The 25473-nt window shown below is 43.8% G+C and overlaps 1 protein-coding gene across 1 annotated transcript; it reads right to left on the reverse strand.

Annotated features, from left to right (window-relative positions):
- Positions 1 to 964: 964 nt before the first annotated feature.
- On the reverse strand, positions 965 to 25104 carry htatip2 (HIV-1 Tat interactive protein 2). The gene is made up of 6 exons (XM_080191540.1): positions 24957 to 25104; positions 21535 to 21724; positions 15864 to 15971; positions 6751 to 6888; positions 4212 to 4273; positions 965 to 3470 (listed from the first exon to the last, which is right to left on the reverse strand). Exons 1-6 carry the CDS (start codon positions 25079 to 25081, stop codon positions 3245 to 3247), a joined length of 849 nt encoding a protein of 282 aa, XP_080047666.1. The 5' UTR covers positions 25082 to 25104; the 3' UTR covers positions 965 to 3244.
- Positions 25105 to 25473: the final 369 nt, after the last annotated feature.

The following is a 25473-nucleotide window of genomic DNA, read 5'->3' on the forward strand; positions in this document are numbered from 1 at the left end:
ATCCAATCACCATGTATCTCAATTCCCTTTGTTTGTGCAAGTTCCAATCACAATTTTACTCAGCATGTGAGCAGATTTATTTGTCCCACTGCCTCTTCCCCTGTGTCCTGGCACCCTTATCAACAAAGTGTTTATTTACTTTCTGTGTGAATTCAGGAGTCGCAAAAATATCACAGGCTACTTGAGGGTGGCATGGTGGCACAGCGCCCAGCACTGCTGCCTCACAGCACCAGGGACCCTGGTTCAATTCCAGCCTCGGCTCACTTTTCCCATATATGTGTGAGAGTTTCCTTTGGGATTCCAGTTTCCTCCCACACTCCAAAGATGTGGGGGTTATGTTGATTGGCCATACTAAATTGATCCTAATACCAGGGAGTTTTTAGCAGGGTAAATGTGCGGGGTTATGGGAATAGAGCCTGGGTGGGATTGTGGTCGGTACAGACTTGATGGGCCAAATGGCCTCCTTACGCACTGTAGGGATTCTATGGCTTCTATGATTCGGGCCCTGCTTCCTCCCGCTCTCCACTGCCTTCGTATCACCTACCCCATCCTGTCTCTTCCTGCACCTACCTGCAGGTCTCTGCTGTTGTCCCACCACCGCTGAGGTAGAAACACAGTCGGAAAGCCATTTGGGTGACCCGTGATTCATTGCTGAATTAAGATGAGGCAAGAGACTCAAAATCTAGACTTCCTCCTCACCATGGGAACCATGCATTGGTATGCTTTTGCCACCAAGGGGTACAAATGTATAACCCACGGGTAAGTTACAACATCAAAGATTTTAAACCACTTACTGTATGTGATTAACTTCATGTCTTGGAAACGGCTGAAAAGTACTTAAATGTTAGCAACCCAAATTGAATTTAGTATGTTTTGTTTGAAACTGTGCAAAAGAGTCTTCACACAAAGTAAATTAAATATTGCTTTTATCGTTATAAAGAAAGGTTTCAGCCCAGTACGTGTTAGATTTTTAAATTTATTGAAATGTAGCTTTGAAATCAATTTCAAATTGGATTTACATTCACGTCTGGAAGTTTCTCATGTAACCAAATGTAAGGAATATATTACATACATTCAACAAATTCAGATAGTTTTTGATTAAACTATGTAAACACTAGACTGCAAAATAAAAGAGCAGAAATTTCTACAACAGTCAGAATCATGGTGACACTTTAGGACAAAAGAGATGTGAGAACTATTTGTAAGTGATACAGAATCCCAGATTGACCTCATTCCACTGAAAGATAATGGGCAGAATTTTATCAGCACGTTCACCCAAATTTTTTACAATCCCGTCCGAGGCCAACGGAGAATGTCGTTCTCCGAGCATCGACCCTCCGCCTGGACTCGGGGCGGAAGTGCCGATAAAATTCCAGCCAAAGAGTTTGGAGATTGCCTTTGGTTTCATGGCAGAGTTGGGGATATAGTCGGTTCCCATTTTTCTTTCTTTTGCCCCTCATCAATCTTTCCTGACCCAAATTTCAAAACTTCTCACCACTTGGCAGGACAGGTTTTACCCAATATTGCACCCTGGTTCAACGGATGAAGAAACGCACGTTTTAAAATAGTTTCTATTGAATTTATCTACCTGTACTGTCCTAGCAGTTGCCAGGGTTTTTGTAGTGTGCTAAACAAGACACCGTCAGCATTTTAACACAAGTTTAAATAAAAAGTTGCAAAACCTGAGCTGTGTGCACCTCAAGGAGGTGCACCTTAGTTACCCATCGGGATGGGATAGCTACAGGTGACAGACTTGTGGCTAAATCACTAATTTGGTGAAAAAGTAAGGTTAATGAGGTTGAAGCAAACGTTTGGGAGAACGTTATCAGGATGAACTGGGAGCCACATCTCCTTCAAAGTGCTTTTACTTTCCATAGAATTATAGCATCCTAAAGTACAGAAAGAGGCCATTCGGCCCAGTGAGTCTATCCCGACCATAATCCCACCCAGGCCCTATTCCTTTAACCCTACACATTTACCCTGATAATTCCCCCTGACACTGGGGTCAATTTAGCATGGCCAGTCAAACTAACCTGCACATCTTTGGACTATGAGAGGAAACCGGAGCACCTGGAGGAAACTCATGCTGACACGGGGAGAACATGCAAACTCCACACAGACAGTGACCCGAGGCTGGAATTGAACCCAGGTCCCTGCGGCTGCGAGGCAGCAATGCTAACCACTGTGCCACCATGCTGCCCCGTTCCTCAAAATTAGATGCACAAAAATGAAACAAAATAAATAAATCTTTACAGATTTTTACGATTAATACAAGTTCAAATCAAAATTCACTACATGGTACAAAGTTCTGATTGAGGCAATTGAAGGTTAAGGCAGCGCAAACTGAGTTGATTTCTGGACATGGTAAGTGGAGATTTCTTTTCCATGCCAGCTATTTAAAATTTCAATTAATTGCCAAGAGGAGATACTAACTGATCACAAAAGCCCATTATTTTCACTGATACGCTCTACAATAATGAAAAGCCAAAGTGGCTGATACCCAACAAGCTACTTCACCTTCAGGGAGGAATCCCTAGTACTACAATTTCCAATTATTTTCAAACATAGGCAAAGTGTATCTTACACCGAAAGAATGTTTCTCTCCTGGAAAAATAGGATAGCTCAGGCCTACAACAATACAGTTACACAGACGGGGCAAGAATAATTACATTCCCACTTCATAGCTAGACCACAAGAATTCAAAGCCAAAGGCAGATTGAAGAGAACTTATTTTCTCAACAGGAAGCAACACGTTTCCAGAGAATGTGAGCTTAGTACTTGAAACGATTCACTCTCAAAATTCGAACTGAAACAGAATGCAAAGCAGGACAACTTTGAGAAGCAGGACAGGAACAGAGATAAAATTGCAGCAGGTGGAATAATTCCCTTCATGAGGGTGTGAGGTACAAGTGCATCTGGTGGCGCAGCTCACCACTGCCACAAAGCGACGCACCACAGTGAGACAAAGGAGCAATCTTACAACTAGCATCTTTCACCTGTTGACTATTAGATCTCCGCCTCGTCACTCACTGGGAAGTAGCGAGTAGAAACCAGATGCTACCCCCTTTTGTCAGGAAGCAAGAAGATCCTTGCATTAAGCAGCAATGTTAATGGAGAGCTGCTTAATGTGTTGACAGAGCTCCGGGAAGACCCAAGCAAGAGGGGAGGGGGGAGAGGAAACAACTCAAGGGTGGGTGGGTCAAGAAAAATAAGATGCTCTTACAAAAATCACAGTGCTGCTCTGCTACTTAGCTTTAGTTTCTTCGAGTTTACTAAGCTCGTGAATATGCTTATTGTGAAACAATTCTATTTTGTTCTCAGATGGCAGTAATACATTGTTCATCATGGCCTTTACAAGCACTGGGATAGGGGTTGTTATCGCAGTGGGAAACAAAGCTGCTACAGGAACAAGAAGTTTCCTTGTCATCCATTCCATTGGTCTCGATTCCTGTCTGTCACACATCAGAACTCTGGAAATCAAAATTCAGAAAAGAAAAATACATTAGCAACTGTCAAGAAACATTCAAGAAATTAGGGTGGCACAGTGGTTAGCACTGCTGCCTCACAGTGTCAGGGACTTGGGTTCAATACGCAGCTTGGGTGACTGTCTGCGTAGAGTTTGCACATTCTCCCCATGTCTGGGTTGGTTTCCTTCAGGCGCTCCGGTTTCCTCCAACAATCCAAAGATGTGCAGGTTAGGTTGATTGGCCGTGCTAAATTGCCCCTTACTGTCGGAGGATCAGATTAAATGTGAGAGATTACAGGAAGAGGGCCTCGGTCGGATTCTGGTCAGTGCAGACTCAATGGGCCGAATGGCCTCTTTCTGCACTGTAGATTCTATAAATATCCGAAGATCTGCAGTTTAGGTGGATTGGCCACGCTAACTTCCCCCTTGGATGTGTAGGTTAGATGGATCAGCCATGGTGAATGTGCAAGGTTATGGGATAGGGCAGCAGAAAGGGCCTGGGTAAGATACTCTGTCAGAGAGAGTTGATGTGGACCTGATGGGCCAAATGGCCTCCTTCTGCACTGTTGGGATTCTGTGACATACACCAATATGAGGAGCAAGGTAACAAACCTTGCATCTAGGTGGTGAGACCCCCTTTCTTACTGCTTATTTCATTAAAAGAAAATGCACAGTGGCAGTGAACAGGAGTCTGGAATAGAAGCAACACCAAATCAACAATATCGGTGAAGCAGTGAAGACTTACCCAGGACGAAAGATGCTGTATCGGTCAAAATCCACCTCCTCAATTGCAGCTTCCACCTGACCCTGGTTAGGAATTAATAATTGAATATAGAATCAAAAATATTACTCAATTAATACCAGTCAAAAAGAATTTGCTTTAGCAAACTTCTGCTCTTATCAATCCAGGTTTATTGATTTGAATTTAATAAAAAAAAAGGCCATGAAGAGCAAGCGAACAGGCTAGAGACAACTAAAAATAATCTAAACTAACCTCAGTACACAACAAATAAATAGAAGCAGAAGTAGGCCACCAGACCCTTCAAGTCTGCCCTGCCATTCAATGCGATTCTGGCTGATCTATGCCAGCCTCAGCTCCTTTTCTGTGCCATTTCCCCACAGCCCTCTATTCCTCGATCCATCAAATATTTATCCATCTCCAGAAATACTTCTAATGATCCAGCCTCCGCCACCCTTCGGGGCAGAGAATTCTAGAGATTTACGACCCTCTGTGAGAAAAAATCTTTATGTACCTCTGTTTTAAATGACTGGCCCTTTATCGTGGATGTGGAGATGCCGGCATTGGACTGGGGTGGGCACACGAAGAAGTCTCTCAACACCAGGTGAAAATCCAACAGGTTTATCTGGTATCACGAGCTTTTGGAGCGCTGCTCCTTCATCAGGTGAGACTCATTTCACGTACAGAACAGAAAATATGTTGCCTGGTATAGAGGGCATTAGCTACGAGGAGAGGTTGGAGAAACTTGGTTTGTTCTCATTGGAACGACAGAGGTTGAGGGGCAACCTGATAGAAGTCTATAAGATTATGAGGGGCATGGACAGAGTGGATAGTCAGAAGCTTTTTCCAAGGGTGGAAGAGTCAATTACTAGGGCTTAAGGTGCAAGTGGCAAGGTTTAAAGGAGATGTACGAGGCAAGTTTTTTTTTACACAGAGGGTGGTGGGTGCTTGGAACTCGCTGCCAGGGGAGGTTGTGGAAGCAGATACAATAGTGAGTTTTAAGGGCATCTGGAACAAATACATGAACCAGATGGCAATAGAGGGATTATGGTCCCCAGAAGGGTAGGAGGCTTTCGTTCAGTTGGGCAGTATGGTCAGTGCAGGCTTGGAGGGCCAAAAGGCCTGTTCCTGTGCTGTAATTTTCCTTGTTCATCTGATGAAAGAGCAGCGCTCCAAAAACCCATGATATCAGGTGAACCTTTTGGGCTTTCACCTGGTGTTGTAAGGCTTCTTACTGTGCCTTTATCGTGTAGCCATGTCCCCTTGTTCGAGACTCTCCCACTAGTGAAAACATCTCACCATCTACCCTGTCAAGCTCCCACAGTTTCTTATATGTTGGAATAAAGGTCATTAAGTAGCATGCAATGCCTGATGTTGGATGCCAGTGAATCTTCCCACTGAAACCTTGAGGCCTTTCATTGCATCATCTTCCAAGGTTTCAATGTATTCCTTCATCTCAAATGGCCAGAATGAAACAGTGCCCAATATATGACCTGGCCACAGACAAGACATGCATTTATAAAGTGTTTTTCACAACCTCAGGTCATTCCAAAGCACTTTACAGCCAATGAAATGTTTTTGGAGCTTCTCATTGTTGTAAAACAGGGACCAAAATGTTCTATTTGCATGCAGTGTAAGCCCCACAAACCAGGAAATGACGATGAGTAGATAATCAGTTCCAGGAACGTCAGCAAAGGGATAAACATTCCCCACAAAGTTAGATCCTTGTTTTTTTATTGAAATTCTGCTTGTTCAGCTTCAGTGTGATAGTTCAAAAATTTGTTGATTAGTGTCACAGGTAAGCTTATATTAACACTGTAATGAAGTTACTGTGAAAATCCCAAAGTCACCACACTCCTATTGGGGTACAGTGAGGGAGAATTTAGCATGGCCAATGCATCAGAGGACATTTATTGGATTGGTATCTGGAGCAGACAACCACAACTATGGCAATACTTTGCCAACCACTATCACGGTCTCTGGTCGCCAATCTCCTTTTGGGGCACGGTACCTAAAAGAGGAGGAAAGGTTTTGAAAGATCGGGAACAAAGATAGGAAAATTAAATCGTGTTCTGATGGCTTTGAGGGTCTGTCTCTGCTGACTTCATAGCAAAAGTCACATGAATGACAACTTCCTTTTTAAAAAAATTTCCCAAATTTTATTTACTCACATTAAAATTTCGCTGAATTGTGCACTTTGAAAGGATAAACCAGTACGACTCGCCAAATATGATGTTAAAATTCCTAACTTAGCTAAATGCTGGAAGTTGTATTTTGACACTAGCTTTCCAGTTCAATCTCTATAATAATATTCTAGTGCACCATATCAAGACTGCCAGATTTAGTCCCCGGTGTGCTGATGGAGTTGTAATGCTCCCAGGCAATGCAATCCAAGTAATTAAGTGAGTCACTGTACTGATGGGCAGGGAGTATCACTGTTACTATTCAGGCCCTCCTTTGGCAGAAGACATTATCCCTGCCCCAGGACAGAATTACCAGCAGAACTTTCAAGTCCAAAATGTAATATGGCAAAAGATTTCCTGACCTTAATTCTTGGGTACAGCAGTGAACTGTTCTTATCTGCTCCTTTTGAAGACTCCAAGTTAAAGTGAGTACATCCTCCAGCTTTTGCGAGCTGGGCTGACTTTAGTACGTAATCATAATCCACTCGAATAAAACCTGCCTGTAACACAGGGGAAATAAAATTTCTGTAGAGTCTGAAATTAAAACATCACAGATTCATACTGTCACAATATAGTTTGAAGTTTATTTATTATTGTCACAATATAACCTCACGTTCACACTGCAATGAAGTTACTGTGAAAATCCCCTGTTCAGGTACACTGAGGGAGAATTTAGCATGGCCAACGCACCTAACCAACACGTCTTTCGGACCTTGGGAGGAAACCGGAGCACCCAGAGGAAACCCACGCAGACATGGGGAGATCAGGCAGACTCCACACAGAGAGTAACCCAAGTCAGGAATCAAACCTGGGTCCCTGGCGCTGTGAGGCAACAGTGCTAACCACTATGCCACCGTGCAGCTCTCCACAATACTATTTTGTGCAAATGTCTCCAATATCTTATTTCTTTCTAAAAATACAATGATTTTCATTTATCAAGCACTTTTTTTATTCAGTCATAGAACATGCATGTCACTGGCTGTCCAGAATTTATTGCCTGCCCCTAGTTGCCCTTAAGGTGATGATGAGCTGCCTCCTTAAATTTCTGCAGTCCACGTTCTGTGGGTTGACCCACAATGCCGTCAGGGAGAGAATTCCAGGATTTCAACCCAGCAACTGCAAAGAACGGTGATATATTTCCAAGTCAGGATGGTGAGTGGCTCGGAGGGGAACTTGCAAGTGGTGGTGTTCCCATCCGCTGACCTTGTACTTCTAGATGAAAGCGGTCGTGGGGTTTGGAAGGTGCTATCCAAGGGTCTTTGGTGAATCGCTGCAGTGCATCTTGTAGATAGTACACACTGCAGCCACTGAGATCAGTGGTGGAGGGAGTGGATGCTTTTAGCTGTGGATGCTTTTAGCTGTGGTGCCAATCAAGCAGGCTGCTTTGTCCTGGATGGTGTCAAGCTTCCTCAGTCTTGTTGGAGCTGCACCCATCCAGGCAAGTGGGGAATATTCCATCACACTCCTGACTTATGCCTTGTAGATGGTGGATAGGCTTTGGGGAGTCAGGAGGTGAGTTACTTGTCACAGTATTCCTAGCCTCTGACCTGTTCTTATAGCCACTGGGTTTATGTGGCAAGTCCAGTTGAGTTTCTAGTCAACGGGAAGCCAAAGATGTTGACAGTCAGGGATTCAGTGATGGCAACACCACTGAATCCCCGTCTGACATACAGAAGCATCCCAAGCCACTTCAGTGAAGCATGTTCATAACATGGATCCCAAGCCAAATCAGGCCTTTTAGAAATTCTTCCAAAGGTAGGAGTCACTGGCTAGGTCAACATTTATTACCGATCCCTAATTGCCTTTGAGGAACCTGGATACCTCCTTTCACCATACTTAGACTATGATGTTACGAAGGGAAGTCCAAGATTTAGGCCCAGTGACAGTAACGGAACAGCAATATAGTTTCAAGTATAAGATAATGAAAGGGATGGATAGGGTAGAGGTAAAGAGATTCTTCCCGCTCAGAAAGGACAGCAGGACTAGAGGGCACAGCCTCAAGACAAGAGGGGGGGTGCAGTTTAGAACAGAGTTGAGGAGGAACTTCTTCACTCAAAGGGTGGTGAACCTCTGGAATTCTCTGCCCATTGAAGTGGTGGAGGCTACCTCGCTAAATATTTTTAAGACGCGGGTTGATGGGTTTTTGATAAGCGAGGGGATTAAGGGTTATGGGGAGAGGGCGGGAATGTGGAACTGAGCCATGACAGATCAGCCATGATCTTATTGAATGGCGGGGCAGGCTCGAAGGGCTAGATGGCCTACTCCTGCTCCTATTTCTTATGTTCTTATGATAGTGTGTGGTTTGGTGGGAAACTTGTCAATGGGTGGTGCTCCCACATGTCTGCTGCCCTGTCTGGCTAAATATAAAGATCGTGGGTTTGGAAGTTATTGTCGAAAGAGCCTTGTTGAGTTACTGCAGTGCAACTTGAACGCACTGCTGCCACTCTGTACTGGTGGTGGAGAGAGCCAAAATATAAGGTGGTGGTGAATGGGGCACCAATCAAGGAGGCTGGTTTGTCCTGGATGGCGTCGAGCTTCAATGTTGTTGGAGCTAAACACTCATCCAGGCAAATGTAAAGTATTCCATCATACTCCTGACTTGTGCCTTGTAGATGCCTTTGGGGAGTCAAGAGACGAGTTGCCCACCATAGGATTCATAGTCTCTGAACTGCTCTTGGAGCCATGGTACTTATATGGCTGATTTAGTTTAGTTTCTGGTCAATTGCAACCCCTAGAATGTTTATAGTGGGGATTCGTTAATGCTAATGTCACTAAATATCAGGGAAAATGGTTAGATTTTGTCTTGCTGGAGAAAGACATTGCCCAATACTCATGTGGCATTCAAGGCAATTGCTTTTTATCTGCCCAAGCTCGATTGTCTGGCTGGCTGTGGGCCAGTACCTGAGAAGTTGCAAATGGAGCTGGACAGTGGCATCCAGTTGTTGGAGAATGAATGGGCTTAAAGCTGGCGCTTTGTCCTGAAAAGTGCCCAATCTACCTCACATTATCCTGGAAGGGTTAGGTGTCTGAAAAATGTGAGCAACAGGTAACGCTAGCCATTGCATGCTGTTAGTGTTATTGTAGTCGCATCATGAGCAGTATTCCCTACTAAAGAGATGTTGCGGCCAAGTCAAAAACACACTTCTCCTATTGCACATACGAGTCATGTGATACATAAATTCCCATGCCAGTACGACGACAGGTTTGTAGGACATACATCCCAACATCAGGTGGATCATATCAAACAGCATATCCCTGCAACAGGCAAAGTACAGACTGTACCCAACCAGCTCCTGCTTGCAACACTCAAAACAGTGTCCAGCATTAGATATGATTCTGCAATTGAACAGCACTATCTAAATCCTGATTATGTTAAGAATTACATGGAAAACCAATTTAAGATCATCAGTCAGGCTCACACTTATGCATGTTAGTAGCTACACATATTCGCACACAAGGTCTTGTCCTCTGCAGACAGAAGGAGCATGTCCACACTTTGTGCTTTTTTCAACAGAACAAGAGCTTAGAGAACAGCCATTCCCTGGTTCATTCTCCATGGCAAACCCTCTGCCAATCAGAGCCAACCTGCCTTAAATTTGAACAAAAGCTTGGCAGTTAACTGTCCCCTGCTGCACTCTCCATGGTAACACATCTACCAGCGTTCATCTGCCAACCAATCAGCACTCTCCTTACCTGCAGCACAAGTTATGGTTCCCTTTACTGCAGGAAATTTCTTGTGAGCTGTCCCGATGAGCACAAGGCAAAAAACTTTGGTAGCATGTCTCTATTTTCAGCAACAACCTATATTTGTACTTGAATGTTATGAAGATATGGCAGCTTCTCACCTCGACGAATATTAAATGGCTGAGCTCAGGCGGTCATGCTTTTTTTAGAAAGTACGAAGAACAAATTTTAAAAATTGATCAGGCAAAACAATGCAGTTCCAATTAATGAGATTTGAAAAGAGCAATATTATTTTTCTTTCTGATCAGAGTTGAAGCACTCGCATCCATAAGACATAGTTTTAAAGTTTATTAAAGTTTATTTGTTAGTGTCACAAGCAGGCTTACGTTAAAGCTGCAATGAAGTTACTGTGAAAATCCCCTACTTGCCACATTCCGGTGCCTGTTTGGGTACACTGAGGGAGAATTTAGCATGGCCAGTGCACCTAAGCATCATATCTTTCAGGGAGGCAACCGGAGCACCCAGAGGAAACCCATGCTGACACGGGGAAAACATGTAGACTCCACACAGACCGTGGCACAAAGCCGGGAATCGAGCCTGGGTCCTTAGTGCTGTGAGACAGCAATGGTAACCACTGTGCTACCGTGCCACCCCAGAGTGGTGTCTGCACGGACACCTAATGCCATTAAACATGCTTAAACCTTCATTTCATCTACTTTCTGCAAAGCTCTTTCAAAGGAAGGTGAACCAATTCACCAAAAGCTGCTTTGAATTGTGTGTCCACTTTCAAATACCCTAAAGCACTCAAAAAGAGTAAAAACGCTTTGATGAATACAAAGAAAGAATAAATAAAAGTATTTGTTGCCTTCGGTCAGAAGCGCACAAGAAATCATTTCTACATCTACTCAAACTACATTTCAACTGGAACTCTTTTTGAAACAGTTGTAGTAAATTACCTCCCACATTGATTTTTCTGCCACTCTCTTTACTCCGTGCTATTATGGAAATGCTGAGTAGCATTTGGCTCAGCAATGAATTGATTTCAGTCCCGTCCCCAACCACACACCCCCCCACGCCATTACTTTAATGGCTGTAGGCAAACAGACCCACACACAACAGACATTACAGCCTCAAGTGTGACAAAAATACAAGTCAATTATTCGATACCTCCAATGCCTGAATTAAACGACGCACAATTTCTCTGGCCTTAGTTCTTGGTCAATGTTCTAAGACAGAGTTCAGTTGACAGCGGCCTTCAGTGATTACTTGATGAAATCTGAACTGACATAAATACTGGAGCTCACTTTAAATCCGATTACGCAGATACACCACATCAATACTAGCCCAGCAACAGACGCTGGCATCCCTTATGCAGAAGTGCTCCTAACAAGAAGCAACCCTTTACGTACGAACAAGAGCCCACGCCACCACTTCTTAGACCCACGCTCAACCATCATCCCCTCTCAATAGCTTCGAGCTGACAAGTTGCCTTGCTGTTTCCTTTGATGAATTTGCCCCAAACAAAGCAAAATATTGTCTTATTAGCGGCCAATAGACTTAATCCTGAAATTCCCAACAACAGAAAGAAAGGGACCTGCGTTAGGTTCCCTAGGTGACTAAAAACACAACTTTATAGAGGAGTTTTTCTCCCCCAATAAAGAGAAACGACTCAAATAAAATTTAAGGTGCATTCATCCGTGGCAGCTACTCCTCAAGAGGCACTTTTTCAGGCCTCGAAAGACATAAATTTCCATTCATTCTTAAGGAGACGAAGAGACTTTTTTTAAAAAAAGCTAAATACAAATCAAGCATAATCAGAAAATGCTGATAATGAAAAGTTAACCTATATCTAACAAGTTAACGGACAGACCAAGGTTGTGGGCAGGAACCGACGTTCTCTGAAGTGCGTGGGTGCTTTACTCAAGTGCGTGGCTCTTTTAAACACTTTTGTGCAGCAACACAAGACTTTGATTTGAAACAGCCAAGTTATGCGCACCTGCACAGAAACCGCCTGGTTGTCGCTCAGCTTAAAGCGGACATTGGTGGACATGGTCTCAGAATGGGTTGGTACCAATAAGGAATAATGTCCTCCTATTAGGAAGAATCCCTGCTACCAGATCAGGGCATCCTTGCTGTACATCCTTCAAGGTCTTCAACTGGTGAGTAGAATGTATTAAATTATTATGCAGGTTCGAAGGGAACAATATAATAAATTCTTCAGGAGCACGTTCATACTTATAAACTGATACTTATAAACAAAATAAGCATATTGGACAGAAAGGAATAGAAGGTTATGCAGACAAGGGTCAGATTGGAACAAAAAAAAATCACAGAAAATTACAGCACAGGAACAGGCCCTTCAGCCCTCCAAGCCTGCACCAACTATGCTGCCGACTGAACTAAAAGCCCCTACCCTTCCAGGGACCATATCCCTCTATTCCCATCCTATTCATGTACTTGTCAAAATGCCCCTTAAAAGTCACTACTGTATCTGCTTCCACTACCTTCCCCAGCAGTGAGTTCCAGGCACCCGCCATCCTAAGTGAAATGAAACTTGCTTCGTACATGTCTTTTAAACCTTTGCTCCTCACACCTTAAACCTAGTTTACTTATTAGTGCCACAAGTAAGCTTAAATTAACATTGCAATGAAGTTAGTGTGAAAATCCCCTAATCGTCACACTCCAGTGCCTGTTCAGGTACACTGAGGGAAAATTTAGCACGGCCAACGCACCCTAATCAGCATGTCTTTCTGACTGTGGGAGGAAACCGGAGCATCCGGAGGGAATCCACGCAGACACGGGGAGAATGTGGAGACTCCGCACAGACAGTGACCCAAGCTGGGAATCGAACCCGGGTCCCTGGCAGCAGTGCTAACCACTGTGCTGCTCTATGAAGTAGAGTGGGAGGGGATTGATGTGCAGCATACATGCTGACGCAGAATGAGCCAAGACTAGTTTCTGAACTGTACATTGTACGTGATTAGTCCAAAGCTGAACAGTCAAAAGTCATAAAGATTAGGAAAATTACAGCTTTAATCTGGGCAGTTGCTGAGGGAACAATCTTTATAATGTTGCCCATTTATCAGGCCAGCATTCAGGTGCAGTCAGTCACTCTGGTCTCTGGCACATCATTGTTAACGAATGAAACCTCTCAGCCACCAATCCCTCTCTCCAACCCCGGACTTTGAATATTTCAGTTGGCTAATTCCTTCAAACACATTTCCCAGATTTTATTTTTAATCGCTGTCCCGATATCCTATTAAACATGCTTATCCTCCAAAGTGTAGAAAAGCCTCTTAATGTGAGTATTACACTGCCTCGGAATTAGCAGGAGTTGGTGTGTAGTTTTTGAACGCATCTTCAACTTCAACTGTGCAAATCTTGAAGGGACCTACCTTATATTAAATTGATTCTTTCTCTACACCCTAGTATGACTGCAACACTACACTTTACACCCTCTCCTTCCCAAAAATGTGTGGGTTAGGTTGATTGGCCATGTTAAATTGACCCTAGTGTCAGGGGATTAGCAGGGTAAATATGTGGGGTTACAGGAAAAGGGCCTGGATGGGATTGTGGTTGGTGCAGACTCGATAGGCCGAATGGCCTCTTCTGCACGGTAAGGATTCTGTGATTCTTGCCTTCTCTATGAACGGTATGCTTCGTCGGTATAGCATGCAGGAAACAATACTTCTCACTGGATGCTACTACATGTGACACTAAATTAAGTGAAGTGTTTGGACCACAGACATAATTTTATTTTACCCCAAAATAAAACAGGATAATCTGTGACTGGAACATATTTATATTACCTTAGCTAAATATTTGAAAGGACACACCCCATATAGAATAGCTGACAGTGAAATCAGAAGTCCACTTTGCAACTATTCATCTTCCAGCCTGCTTATGCTAACACACAGTCCACTTAATTATAATGTGATAATAGAGTCATTGTGGTTTAAGAACATAAGAACATAAGAAATAGGAGCAGGAGTAGGCCATCTAGCCCTTCGAGCCTGCCCCACCATTCAATAAGATCATGGCAGATCTGTCGTGGCTCAGTTCCACATTCCCGCCCTCTTCCCATAACCCTTAATCCCCTCTCTTATCAAAAACCCATCAACCCGTGTCTTAAAAATATTTAGCATTAAAAATAGTTTACAGCATGGAAACAGGCCCTTCAGCCCAACTTGTCCATGTCTCCCTTTTTTTCCCAATCATTAAGCTAGTCCCAATTGCCCGCATTTGGCCCATATCCCTCTTATACCCATCTTACCCGTGTAACTGTCCAAATGCTTTTCAAAAGACAAAACTGCACCCTCCACTACTAACTCTGGCAGCTTGTTCCAGCCACTCACCAACCTCTGAAAAGATTAGCCCTCTGGACCCTTCTGTATCTCTCCCCTTTCACCTTAATCATTTAATAAGAACAAAAGAACTAGGAGCAGGAGTAGGCCATCCGGCCCCTCGAACCTGCTCTGCCATTCAATAAAATCATGGCTGATCTTTTCATAGACTCAGCTCCACTTACCCGCCTGCTCACCATAACCCTTAATTCCTTTACTGTTCAAAAATTTATCTATCTCTGCCTTAAAAACATTCAATGAGGTAACTTCAACTGCTTCACTGGGCAGAGAATTCCACATATTCACAACCCTTTGTGTGAAGAAGATCCTCCTCAACTCAGTCCTAAATCTGCTCCCCCTAATTTTGAGGCCATGCCCCCTCATTCTAATTTCACCTGTCAGTGGAAACAGCTTCTCTGCTTCTATCTTATCTATTCCCTTCATAATTTTATATGTTTCCATAAGATCTTCTCTCATACTTCCGAATTCCAATGAGTATAGCCCCAGTCAACTCAATCTCTCTTCATAAGCCAACCCTCTCAACTGTGGAATCAACCTGGTGAATCTCCTCTGCACCCCCTCCAGTGTCACAGGCCTCCAGTTTGAAAAACAACACTCTATCATAGCCCAAAGTAGATATCACATGGTCCCATTGTGAGTGATTTGATGGAATAAGTTCACAATTATCCCATCCACTCCTGCCCTTGATCATTCGTAACTATGGCTTCCCATTTGACTCTGAGGTGAGCTTCCAGTCACCTATCCACTCTATCGCCATAACCTTCTACTGTAACTTCACCCACATCCACTGTGGCCTCACCTCATTTTCTACTAAAATCCTCAACTGCTCTACCAAGACTCTCCTGGCCAGGCACCCACCTTACACCATTCCCAACATGGAACTCATCCAGAACTCCGCTACCCATACCCCAACTCACCTGTGCTTGCTGACCTACACTGGAGCCCAGTCAACATCTGAATTTTAAAATTCAAATTCTCGTTGCCTGGTCTGGAGGGTTTTAGGTACAAGGAGAGGTTGGGTAAACTCGGATTGTTTTCGCTGGAAAGATGGAGGCTGCGGGGGTGACCAGATAGAAGTCTATGAAGTTTTGAGAGGCACAGACAGGGTAAAGAGTCAGAGAATTCTTTTACTCAGGTTGGAAAGGTCAAAGGACACACAGGTTTATGGTGAGGGGGGGGATAAGTTTAGAGGAGACGTGCAGGGAAAGTTTTTCACACGGAGGGTGGTGAGTGCCTGGAATGCACTGCCAGCGTAAGTGGTGGAAGCAGTTAGCAACGTTCAAGGCGTAACTTGATACACACACGAACAAGAAGCAAACAGAGGGATAGGAACCGCGTACTGGCACAGGCTTGGCGGACGCCAGGGGCCTGTTCCTGTGCTGTATTATTCTCTGAAAAATGTTAGAACTCATAAAATGATACTTTACCTCCCCAGCTTTGGCCCTGGTTGTTCCCAGGCAACAGAATCCAACATCATGGCCTTGGAAGGCTGATGCATATTCGTCCAGCTTCTCAAAGTCTACAATTTCTTGGTTCTGCTCAAATTGAAGAAAACATAGAATCAATTTTACTTGTGTAAAACACGTTATTAAACTGATATAAATATTGCTCTTAAAAAGCACCAACATTAATTTAGAAAGAAATTGAATCCAGGGTTTAAAGCAATTTTTAAAAAAAAGAACGCCTTTCCAATTCAAATTTTCGAACGGCAGCTTATGACAAAAAAAACTTCATCAACTTTGTAATCGCGAGGCAAATTGCCTTCCGTGAATTGCGTCTTCTTCAAAAGATATCCCAGAAAACAACATGCTGATCTTGGGCATACTGCATTCTCTAACTCTTCACCCTTTCATTCATGATTCTGTTGAGGATTCACCAGACAAGGCACGGTGAGTACCCCATCTTCTAAGCCCTAATGATGCCTGTTGAATAACAATTTTGCTGGCCAAGAAGAAAATAATAGCGTTATTAGGCAACATTTAGTTTGTGGTCATTGGGCTCTGAGTTTGATTTTTGATTCAATTTATTATTGGCACATGTGAAAAGTATTGGTACAGTGAAAAGTATTGTTTCTTGCACACTATAGAGACAAAGCATTCCATACATAGAGAAGGAAATGAGAGAGAGTGCAGAATGTAGTGTTGCAGTCATAGCTAGAGTGTAGAGAAAGATCAACTTAATGCAGGATAGGCCCATTCAAAAGTCTGACAGCAGCAGGGAAGAAACTGTTCTTGAGTCGGTTGATACGACTTTTGTACCTTTTTCCTGATGGAAGAAGGTGGAAGAGAGAATGCTCGGAGTATGTGGGGTCCTTAATTATGCTGGCTGCTTTGCTGAAGCAGCGGGAAATGTAGACAGAGTCAATGGATGAGAGACTGGTAATGACAATAATTAATTTTTAAAAAAAGTCAACATAAGCATCCGTGAGGCTCTGTGCATCAACAGCAGCAGCAGAATTGTATTCCACCACAGTTTGTAACCTTATGCCATGGCATATCCCTCAATCATTACCCAGACAGTAACCCTGGTTCAGTGATGACTGGAAGAGCATACCACAAGCAGCACCAGATACACCTAAAAATTATATACCAACCTAGTGAGATTATGACAAAGAATTACGTGGAAACAGCATGCCACAGATGGAACCAAACAATCCCAACTATCAGATTAGTAACTGGAGACAGTGATTTTACAAACATCCTCGTCCTCAATGATGATAAAACCCAACATGAGAGTTCAAAAAACTAGAATTGAGTTTTTTTTTGAAGAGGTGACAAACTTGAGGGAAGGACTGTGGATGTAGTTATATGAACCATAGTAAGGGGTTTGATAAGGTCCCACGTGGCAGACTAGTACAAAAACTGAAATCACATGGGGTTCGAGTGGGCTGGCTGGAAGGATACAGAACTGACTTGGTTATAGAAGACAGAGTAGCGATGGATGGGTGTTTTTCAGAATGGAGATCTGTAGAGTTCCACAGGGGCCAGTGCTGGGACCTCAGTTGTTTGTGGTATACATCAATGATCTGGAGAAAAATCTGGGTAGGTCTGATTAGTAAATTTGCAGGTGTCGAAATTTGCTGATGACACCAAGACTGGTGGAACGGCAAATTGCGCAGAGGGTGTGGAGAGTCTGCAGAAGGATCTAGATAGGCTGGGCGAATGGGCCAGGAAATGGCAAATGGAATTTAATGTTGGCAAGTGTGAGGTGGTCCACTTTGGTAGGAATAATGGTAGGAAGGACTATTACTTATGGGGCGAAAAATTGCAGCAGGCGACGGTGCAGAGGGACCTCGGGGTCCTTGTGCATGAGTCGCAAAAACCCAGCCTGCAGGTGCAGCAGGTGGTCAGGAAGGCTAATGGGATGCTGGCCTTCATAGCGAGGGGGATTGAATATAAAAGTAGGGAGGTCTTGCTGCAGCTGTACAGGGCATTGGTGAGGCCGCAGCTGGAGTACTATGTGCAGTTTTGGTCGCTGTATTTACGCAAGGATATTTTGGTCTTGGAGGGAGTGCAGAGGAGGTTTACTAGGCTGACACCGGAGTTGAGGGGGTTGAGCTATGAGGAGAGGCTGAATAAACTAGGCTTGTACTCGTTAGAGTTTAGAAGAATGAGGGGAGATCTCATTGAGACGTATAAGATGATGAATGGGATGGATAGGATAGAGGTGGAGAGGCTCTTCCCGCTCAGAAAGGACAGTAGGACTAGGGGGCACAGCCTCAAGATAAAGGGGGGGCGGTTTAGAATGGAGTTGAGGAGGAACTTCTTCACTCAAAGGGTGGTGAATCTCTGGAATTCTCTGCCCGTTGAGGTGGTGGAGGCTAACTCGCTAAATATTTTTAAGACGTGGGTTGATGGGTTTTTGATAAGTGAGGGGATTAAGGGTTATGGGGAGAGGGCGGGAATGTGGAACTGAGACATGACAGATCAGCCATGATCTTATTGAATGGCGGGGCAGGCTCGAAGGGCTGGGTGGCCTACTCCTGCTCCTATTTCTTATGTTCTTAACTACTTGCTCGTAAGGAGAATGAACATGGTGAATTTCACCACAATGTTCTAACACAGCTCTGCTAAAACAGTGTCAGTTATAGCACCTTTCAGCCAAAGTGAGAGAACATGCCAGTAAAAGCACCAGTAGCCCTCCAGTTTGGTGTGCACTTTCAACCAATAGAATTTAACATCATTTCAATCCTTCATTTGCATCCTTATCACCCATACACACAGATGTGCAGAATCCTTGACACTTTTAGCAGATAATGTTCAGTAAACATTCCGATTTTCTTTAACACAATTAGCACTTGGGACATTGTGTTTTCTCAAGGATCCACTCTGGGTGCAAAACAGACTCAGACCCTTCACCTGCTCACGGCTGGTTCCAACTTCCACAGCTCATGAATCCTTCTTTGTTACCCGCTGCACATTCTCCCCATGTCTGCGTGGGTTTCCTCCAGATGCTCTGGTTTCATCCCTCAATCCAGAGTTGTGCAGGTTAGGTGGATTGGCCATGCTAAATTGCCCCTTAGTGTCCCAAGATGTGTAGATCAAGGGAAGTATGTGGGGTTACGAGGATACAGGATCTGTTGGAGATTTGGTGCAGACTCAATGGACCGAATAGGGATTCTAAGTCCAAGTCAAGACACTGCAAATTAACTAACTGATCTTTGCCTCCCTGGCAGCAGGTGGGGTTTAAAGGAAAAGCTGTTCAGTATCTCTTTCTCTCATTTACTGATGGGTGCAGGATTGGTCCAACAGGTTAGCACTCTGTGGCACAGGCCAGTGGAACGCCAACACACTATGCTGTACAGCCAGCACTTTCATAGTTTTCTTTTAAAAAAGAAAAAATTAAATTGTCGCAACTTCCTCACAGAGCCCCATAGAAGTATTTGAAAATGGTGGATGGTTCTTGCAAAACTGGCAATCAGAAACTGACAGCAATTTGCTCACCGTAATCCTACCTGCACCTCATCTGTGGATGTTTGTTAGTCAGTGAGGTTTTTCTACCCTCTAACCCTGGCCTATATAGCGAAGGGTTCCACCATCTATGGCTGTCCCTTCATCCAGCTCAGTCCTACTCTTTTAAACTTACTGTTGCTACCCCTCTTCCTCCCAAGGCAGCAGCCACCCAGCCATCCTCTCCCAGTTCTCTATACTATTTGTCTGTCTCTATCCTCCCCTTTGCCATCCACCTTGTAAAGCCTTCTCAAACCTATCCATCCAACCTTTCGGTTAGTCCAACCAATTCTCTCATTATGTCTTCATCCCTTTCTTTGCTCCTCTGACGTATTTTGTGATGCTTTTTTTTCTGCTTCAAAGATGCAAAAGGTAAACTAAAATCAAAGTTTATTTATTAGTGTCACAAGTAGGCTTGCATTAACACTGCAGTGAAGTTACTGTGGAAATCCCCCAGTTGCCACACTCCAGTATCTGTCCAGTACGCTGGAGGGAGAATTTAGCATGGCCAATGCACCTCACCAGCAAACCTTTCGAACTGTGGGAGGAAACTGGAGCCCCCACAGGAAACCCATGCCGACACGGGAGAACATACAGAACCCACACAAACAGTGACTCGAGCCAGGAATTGAACCCGTGTCCTGGGCGCTGTGAGGCAGCAGTGCTAACCTTTGTGCCACCCCTGTTGCTACAATCAATGTCTCTCACAGGAATGAAATTCACTGTGCAACATCCATAAAGATGTTACATTTTTAACTTTTGGTGATAGGAAAGAGACCATGGGTGGGTGTTCTAGTGGAGAATATGAAGACATGCCATTGGAAGCAAGAATTCCTGATATTCCCATTTCATAACAATGATTTGGAGCCTATAAATAATTCAATTCCATTTTAAAATTTGAAATCTGCAACATTATGCAGGGAACCAGAATGAGGGAAGAATGGGGGAGTGGTGGCATAGTGGTATTGTCACTAAACTAATAATCCAAAGACCCAGGTCAATGCTCTGCAGACCTGCGTTCAAATCCCAGCATGGCAGCTGGTGAAATTTGAACTCAATAAAAAATAAATCTGGAACTTAAAGTCTAATGATGATCGTGAAACCATTACCAATTGCCGGAATAGCCCATGTGGTTCACTCCCGTACTTTTTGGGAGGGAAATCAGCCATCCTTACCTGGTCTGCCCTATATGCAATTCCAGCCTATATGTGACTCCAGATCCACAACAATGGGAACACAGGAGTTGGGACATTTTGTTGGAGTTGTACAAGGCATTGGTGAGGCCACACTTGGAATACTGTGTACAGTTCTGGTCACCCTATTATAGAAAGGACATTATTCAACTAGAAAAAGTGCAGTAAAGATTTACTATGATGCCACCGGGATTTGTCGGTTTAAGTTATAAGAAGAGGCTGGATAGACTGGGACTTTTTATCCCTGGTAGCGAGAAGGCTTAGGGGTGATCTTACAGAGGTCTATAAAATTACGAGGGGCATAGACAAGGTAGATAGCCAATATCTCTTCCCAAAGGCAAGGGAGTCTAAAACTAGACAGCGTAGGTTTAAGGTGACAGGGAAGAGATACAAAAGGTTCTAGAGGGGCAATTTTTTCACACAGAGGGTGGGGAATGTCTGGAACAAGATGCCAGAGGTAGTAGTAGAGGTGGGTACAATTTTGTCCTTTAAAAAACATTTAGACAGTTACATGGGGAGGATGGGTATACAGGGATATAGGCCAAATTTGGGCAATTGGGACTAGCTTAGTGGTGAAAAAAGAGGCAGCATGGACAAGTTGGGCTGAAGGGCCTGTTTCCATGCTGTAAACCTCTGTGACTCTAATGTGGTTGACTCTTAAAAATGCCTTCTGAAATGGCCTAGCTAACCATCCATTTGAAGGGCAGATGGCCAATAGATGCTGGTCCATCCAGCAATGCCCACCCCTCTGATGTACTACATCAGAGGATCAGACAATTACAATATTGCTCCACGTACCAGCCAATGTGATACTCCTCCAATATACTGCTCAACAGATTCAGTGTGATCCAAAACATTTGACTTGTTCATGCTGCATACCATACTTGCATTCAGCTGCTCTCCATCAATATAAACTGTGATCTTACACACCGTTATCAAGTCAAACTACAACGTACCACACTCTCATGGGTTGCATCCTCGGAGGTTAATTTTCTGCGGCCAATAAGTGTGACTTTGGTGAAGATTTGGCTTTGAACGATCTCCTTTAGCAGCACTTTTCCTGTCTCCCCTGAAGCTCCAAGAACGAAGCAAGACTTATTAAGTGCCTTATACATTTGTCGGAGATTATTTATATCCTGCGACATGCTGGAAAAATGAAACAAATAAAATCCGTGAACATTAAACAGTTATTTCTTTACAATTATAAAATGTATAATTTTTTTAAAAAAATTATAAGACTAGTAAAACTGCCAGGAGACATGATCCTTATCAAATCATTCTCTGGGGTGGCACGGTGGCACAGTGGTTAGCACTGCTGCCTCACAGTGCCAGGGACCCAGGTTCGATTCTCGGCTTGGGTTACAGTCTGTGTGGAGTTTGCACTTTCTCCCTGTGTCTGCGTGGGTTTCCTCCAGGTGCTCTGGTTTCCTTCCACAGTCTAAAAGATGTGCTACTTAGGTACATTGACCCAAATGTGGCAACTAGGGGAATTTCACAGTAACTTAATTGCAATGTTAACGTAAGTCTTACTTGTGATTAATAAATAAACATTTTTTAGCTTTTTTTCTCATATGGAAATATGGATCGCATTGGACAAAGTTGTATTGGACACTAGCCTCCTGGCAGCATATTTCCAGAGCAGCCATTGCTTCATGTTTGAATTTCCAAAACCTCTGGTCCTACAATCCCAAATTGCTCAAGAGGGGCAGTTAAGAGTTAACCACATTGCTGTGGATCTGGAGTCACATGTAGGCCAGACCAGGTAAGGATGAGAGATTTCATAGAAATCATAGAATCCCTACAGTGCGGGAGGAGTCTATTCAGCCCATTGAGCTGCACCAACAACAATCCCACCTAGGCCTTATCCCTGTAACCCCACATATTTACCCCACTAATTCCTCTAACCTGCTCATCCCGGAACACAATGGTGCAATTTAGCATAGTCAATCAACCTAACCCGTACATCTGTGGGAGGAAATCAGAGCACCCAGAGAAAACCCACGCAGACATGGGGAAAACATTGACCCGAGCTGGGAATCGAACCCAGGTCCCTGGAGCTGTGAGGCAGCAGTGCTAACCACTGTGCCGTCATGCTGCCCTCCTTCCCTTAAGGATATTACATGAGAAATAGAAGGAATACGCCACCAGGCTCTTCAAGTCTACCCACCATTTAATATGATAACTACAGAAATTCCAGTTCCAGGATTCATGGCTGATCAAGGCTGGCCTCAACTCCTTTCCTGTGCCATTTCCCCAAAACCCCTCTATTCCTCGGTCTATCAAATAGTCACAGCACAGGGACCCGGGCTTGGGTCACTGTCTGTGCAGAGCCTGCACATTCTCCCAGTGTCCGCACGCGTTTCCTCCAGGTGCTCCTGTTTCTTCCCACAGTCCAAAAGACGTACTGGTTAGGTTCATTGGCTATGCTAAATTCTCCCTCAGTGTACCCGAACAGACACCGGAGTGTGATGACTAGGGGATTTTCACAGTAACTTCATTGGAGTGTTAATGCAAGCCTACTTGTGACACTAATAAAAATAAACTTTTAAACTTTAAATGTTTATCGACCTCCACTTTAAATATTTCAAATGATCCAGCCTTTACCACCTTTTGGGACAGAGAACTCCAGAGATTCACCACCCTCTGGGAGAAGAAATTTCTACACACCTCAGTTTTAAATGACCAGCCCTTTATGTTGCTGATATGTCCCCCTTGTTCAAAACTCTCCCCCACTAGTGAAAACACCTCACCTTCTGCTCTGTCAAGCCCACTCAGGATCTTATATGTTTGAATAAGGTCACTCCTCATCCTTCTAAACTCTAAACGAGTGAACCAGATGGGTTTATATGACAAACGACAACTTTTTCACAGTCATTAGACTTTTAATTCCCACATTTTTTGATTGAATTCAAATTATAACCATCTTGGCATAGATAAAGTTGATAGCCAGAATCTTTTTCTCAGAGTTGAAATGTCTAATACTAGGGGACATGCACTTAAGATGAGAGGATGAAAGTTCAAAGGAGATATGAGGGATAAGTTTTTTTTTTACACAGAGAGTGATAGGTGTCTTGAACGTGCTGCCAGGGGTGGTGGTGCAGGAGGATAGGGACATTTAAGGGGCTTTTAGATAAGCACATGAATATACAAGAAGCAAAGGGATATGAACCAAGGACAGGCAGCAAGGGTTCGTTTAATTTGGCATCATGTTCAATATTGCGGGCCAAAGGGCCTGTACCCATGCAGGACTGTTCTATGTTCTATATTGTTCTGTGGTGGGATTCGAAGCCATGATGTGGAGATGCTGGACAGCCTCAAGATAAAAGGGGGGCGGTTTAGAACGGAGTTGAGGAGGAACTTCTTCACTCAAAGGGTGGTGAATCTCTGGAATTCTCTGCCCGTTGAAGTGGTGGAGGCTGCCTCGCTAAATATTTTTAAGACGCGGGTTGATGGGTTTTTGATAAGAGAGGGGATTAAGGGTTATGGGGAGAGGGCGGGAAAGTGGAACTGAGCAGCGACAGATCAGCCACGATCTTACTGAATGGCGGGGCAGGCTCGAAGGGCTAGATGGCCTACTCCTGCTCCTATTTCTTATGTTCTTATGTTCTTATGAATTGGACTGGGGTAAACACAGAAGTCTCACAACACCAGGTTAAAGTCCAACAGGTTTATTTGGTAACAAAAGCCACTAGCTTTCGGAGTGCTTGCTGCTCCTTCACTCACCTGACAAAGGAACAGCAAGTTCTCCGAAAGCTAGTGGCTTTTGCTACCAGATAAACCTGTTGGACTTTAACCTGGTGTTGTGAGACTTCTTACTGTGGGATTCAAAGCCAGGTCGCTAGCGCATTCCCTGAGTCTTCACAACAATCGACAACTATTTTGTGGTCATTGTTACTCTTATAAGTACATACTTTTTTTTGTTGTTGAATTCAAATTTCAAACAATTTGGCACAGATAGCATTAACAATCCGGTCAAAATCTTTTTCCCAGATCTGAAATGCATTGTCCTGGTTCTCTGGATTACAATAACATGGCATCACAGCCTCTCCTGGTCCAGCAGGGAGGGGGATGCTGCCATCTCAATGCAAACCCCTGCACAATTACGCCTGTAAGTTTCAAAAGGAGTTAAATGACAGAGACACACCCAGACGCTATCTTACAGGAAGGAATCTAAACTGGTCTATCTATTTAAATCATCAACAATTCTTTCGGAAGTAGGTCTTGATCAGGAGTGTCACACAATTCCTTGAAAAATAATTTTGTATTTATCAAATAAAAATAAATCCACTGCAGTTTTCGTTTAAATGGATTTAGACAGTAAACGACATGACAGTACAAAAAAAAATCTGAATTCACTCAGCCTCTTGGCCTGTTTTACCTGGAAATGGGCAGAGGCCCTGGATCAGAGTTCTCCAAATGATACAACAAATAAGCTAACGAAAGCACCAGAATGCTCAGTAAAAACACCACTACATTAAAGCCACTGAGTCCAAGAACTTTCATCCCTCTGAGGTTCACTTCACTGAACAGCCAGCACTTCCTGTTCAGGAACCAGCTAGTGATGCTGCCCCCTCACCTGGAGGGCTGGCTGGTGGGAACTGCAACTCCAACCAACTTCTTCACAGGCAGGCAACACTTAACACTTTCTTACGCTGGGAAAGCAAATAATCTTATTCACAGGATTCCACCGAGGAGCCCAGCAAGAGGAACGACTGGGCTTTTAAATAAAATGTTACACAGTAGCCACATTTAAGAGGCATTTGGAGGGGTACATGAATAGGGAGGGAATAGAGGGATACCGACTGAGTCAGGGCAGAAGGTTTTATTTTCGTTTAGTTAGGGCATCATGATCGGCACAGGCTTGGAGGGCTGAAGGGTCTGTTCCTGTGCTGTAC

This window comes from Carcharhinus amblyrhynchos, chromosome 6 (assembly GCF_965287045.1).
Source record: "Carcharhinus amblyrhynchos chromosome 6, sCarAmb.v2.hapA, whole genome shotgun sequence".
Lineage (NCBI taxonomy): Eukaryota > Metazoa > Chordata > Chondrichthyes > Carcharhiniformes > Carcharhinidae > Carcharhinus > Carcharhinus amblyrhynchos.

Excerpts from the sequence above, each read along its gene's own strand:
- htatip2 (XM_080191540.1), bottom strand. The coding sequence starts at position 25,081 with ATGAAAGTTCTTGGACTCAGTGGCTTTAATGTAGTGGTGTTTTTACTG. Across the intron at positions 15,972-21,534 it reads ATGCAACCCATGAGAGTGTG|AACCAAGAAATTGTAGACTT; the intron begins GTACGTTGTAGT and ends CAATTTGAGCAG. Across the intron at positions 3,471-4,211 it reads TACAGCATCTTTCGTCCTGG|AGTTCTGATGTGTGACAGAC; the intron begins GTAAGTCTTCAC and ends TTTGATTTCCAG.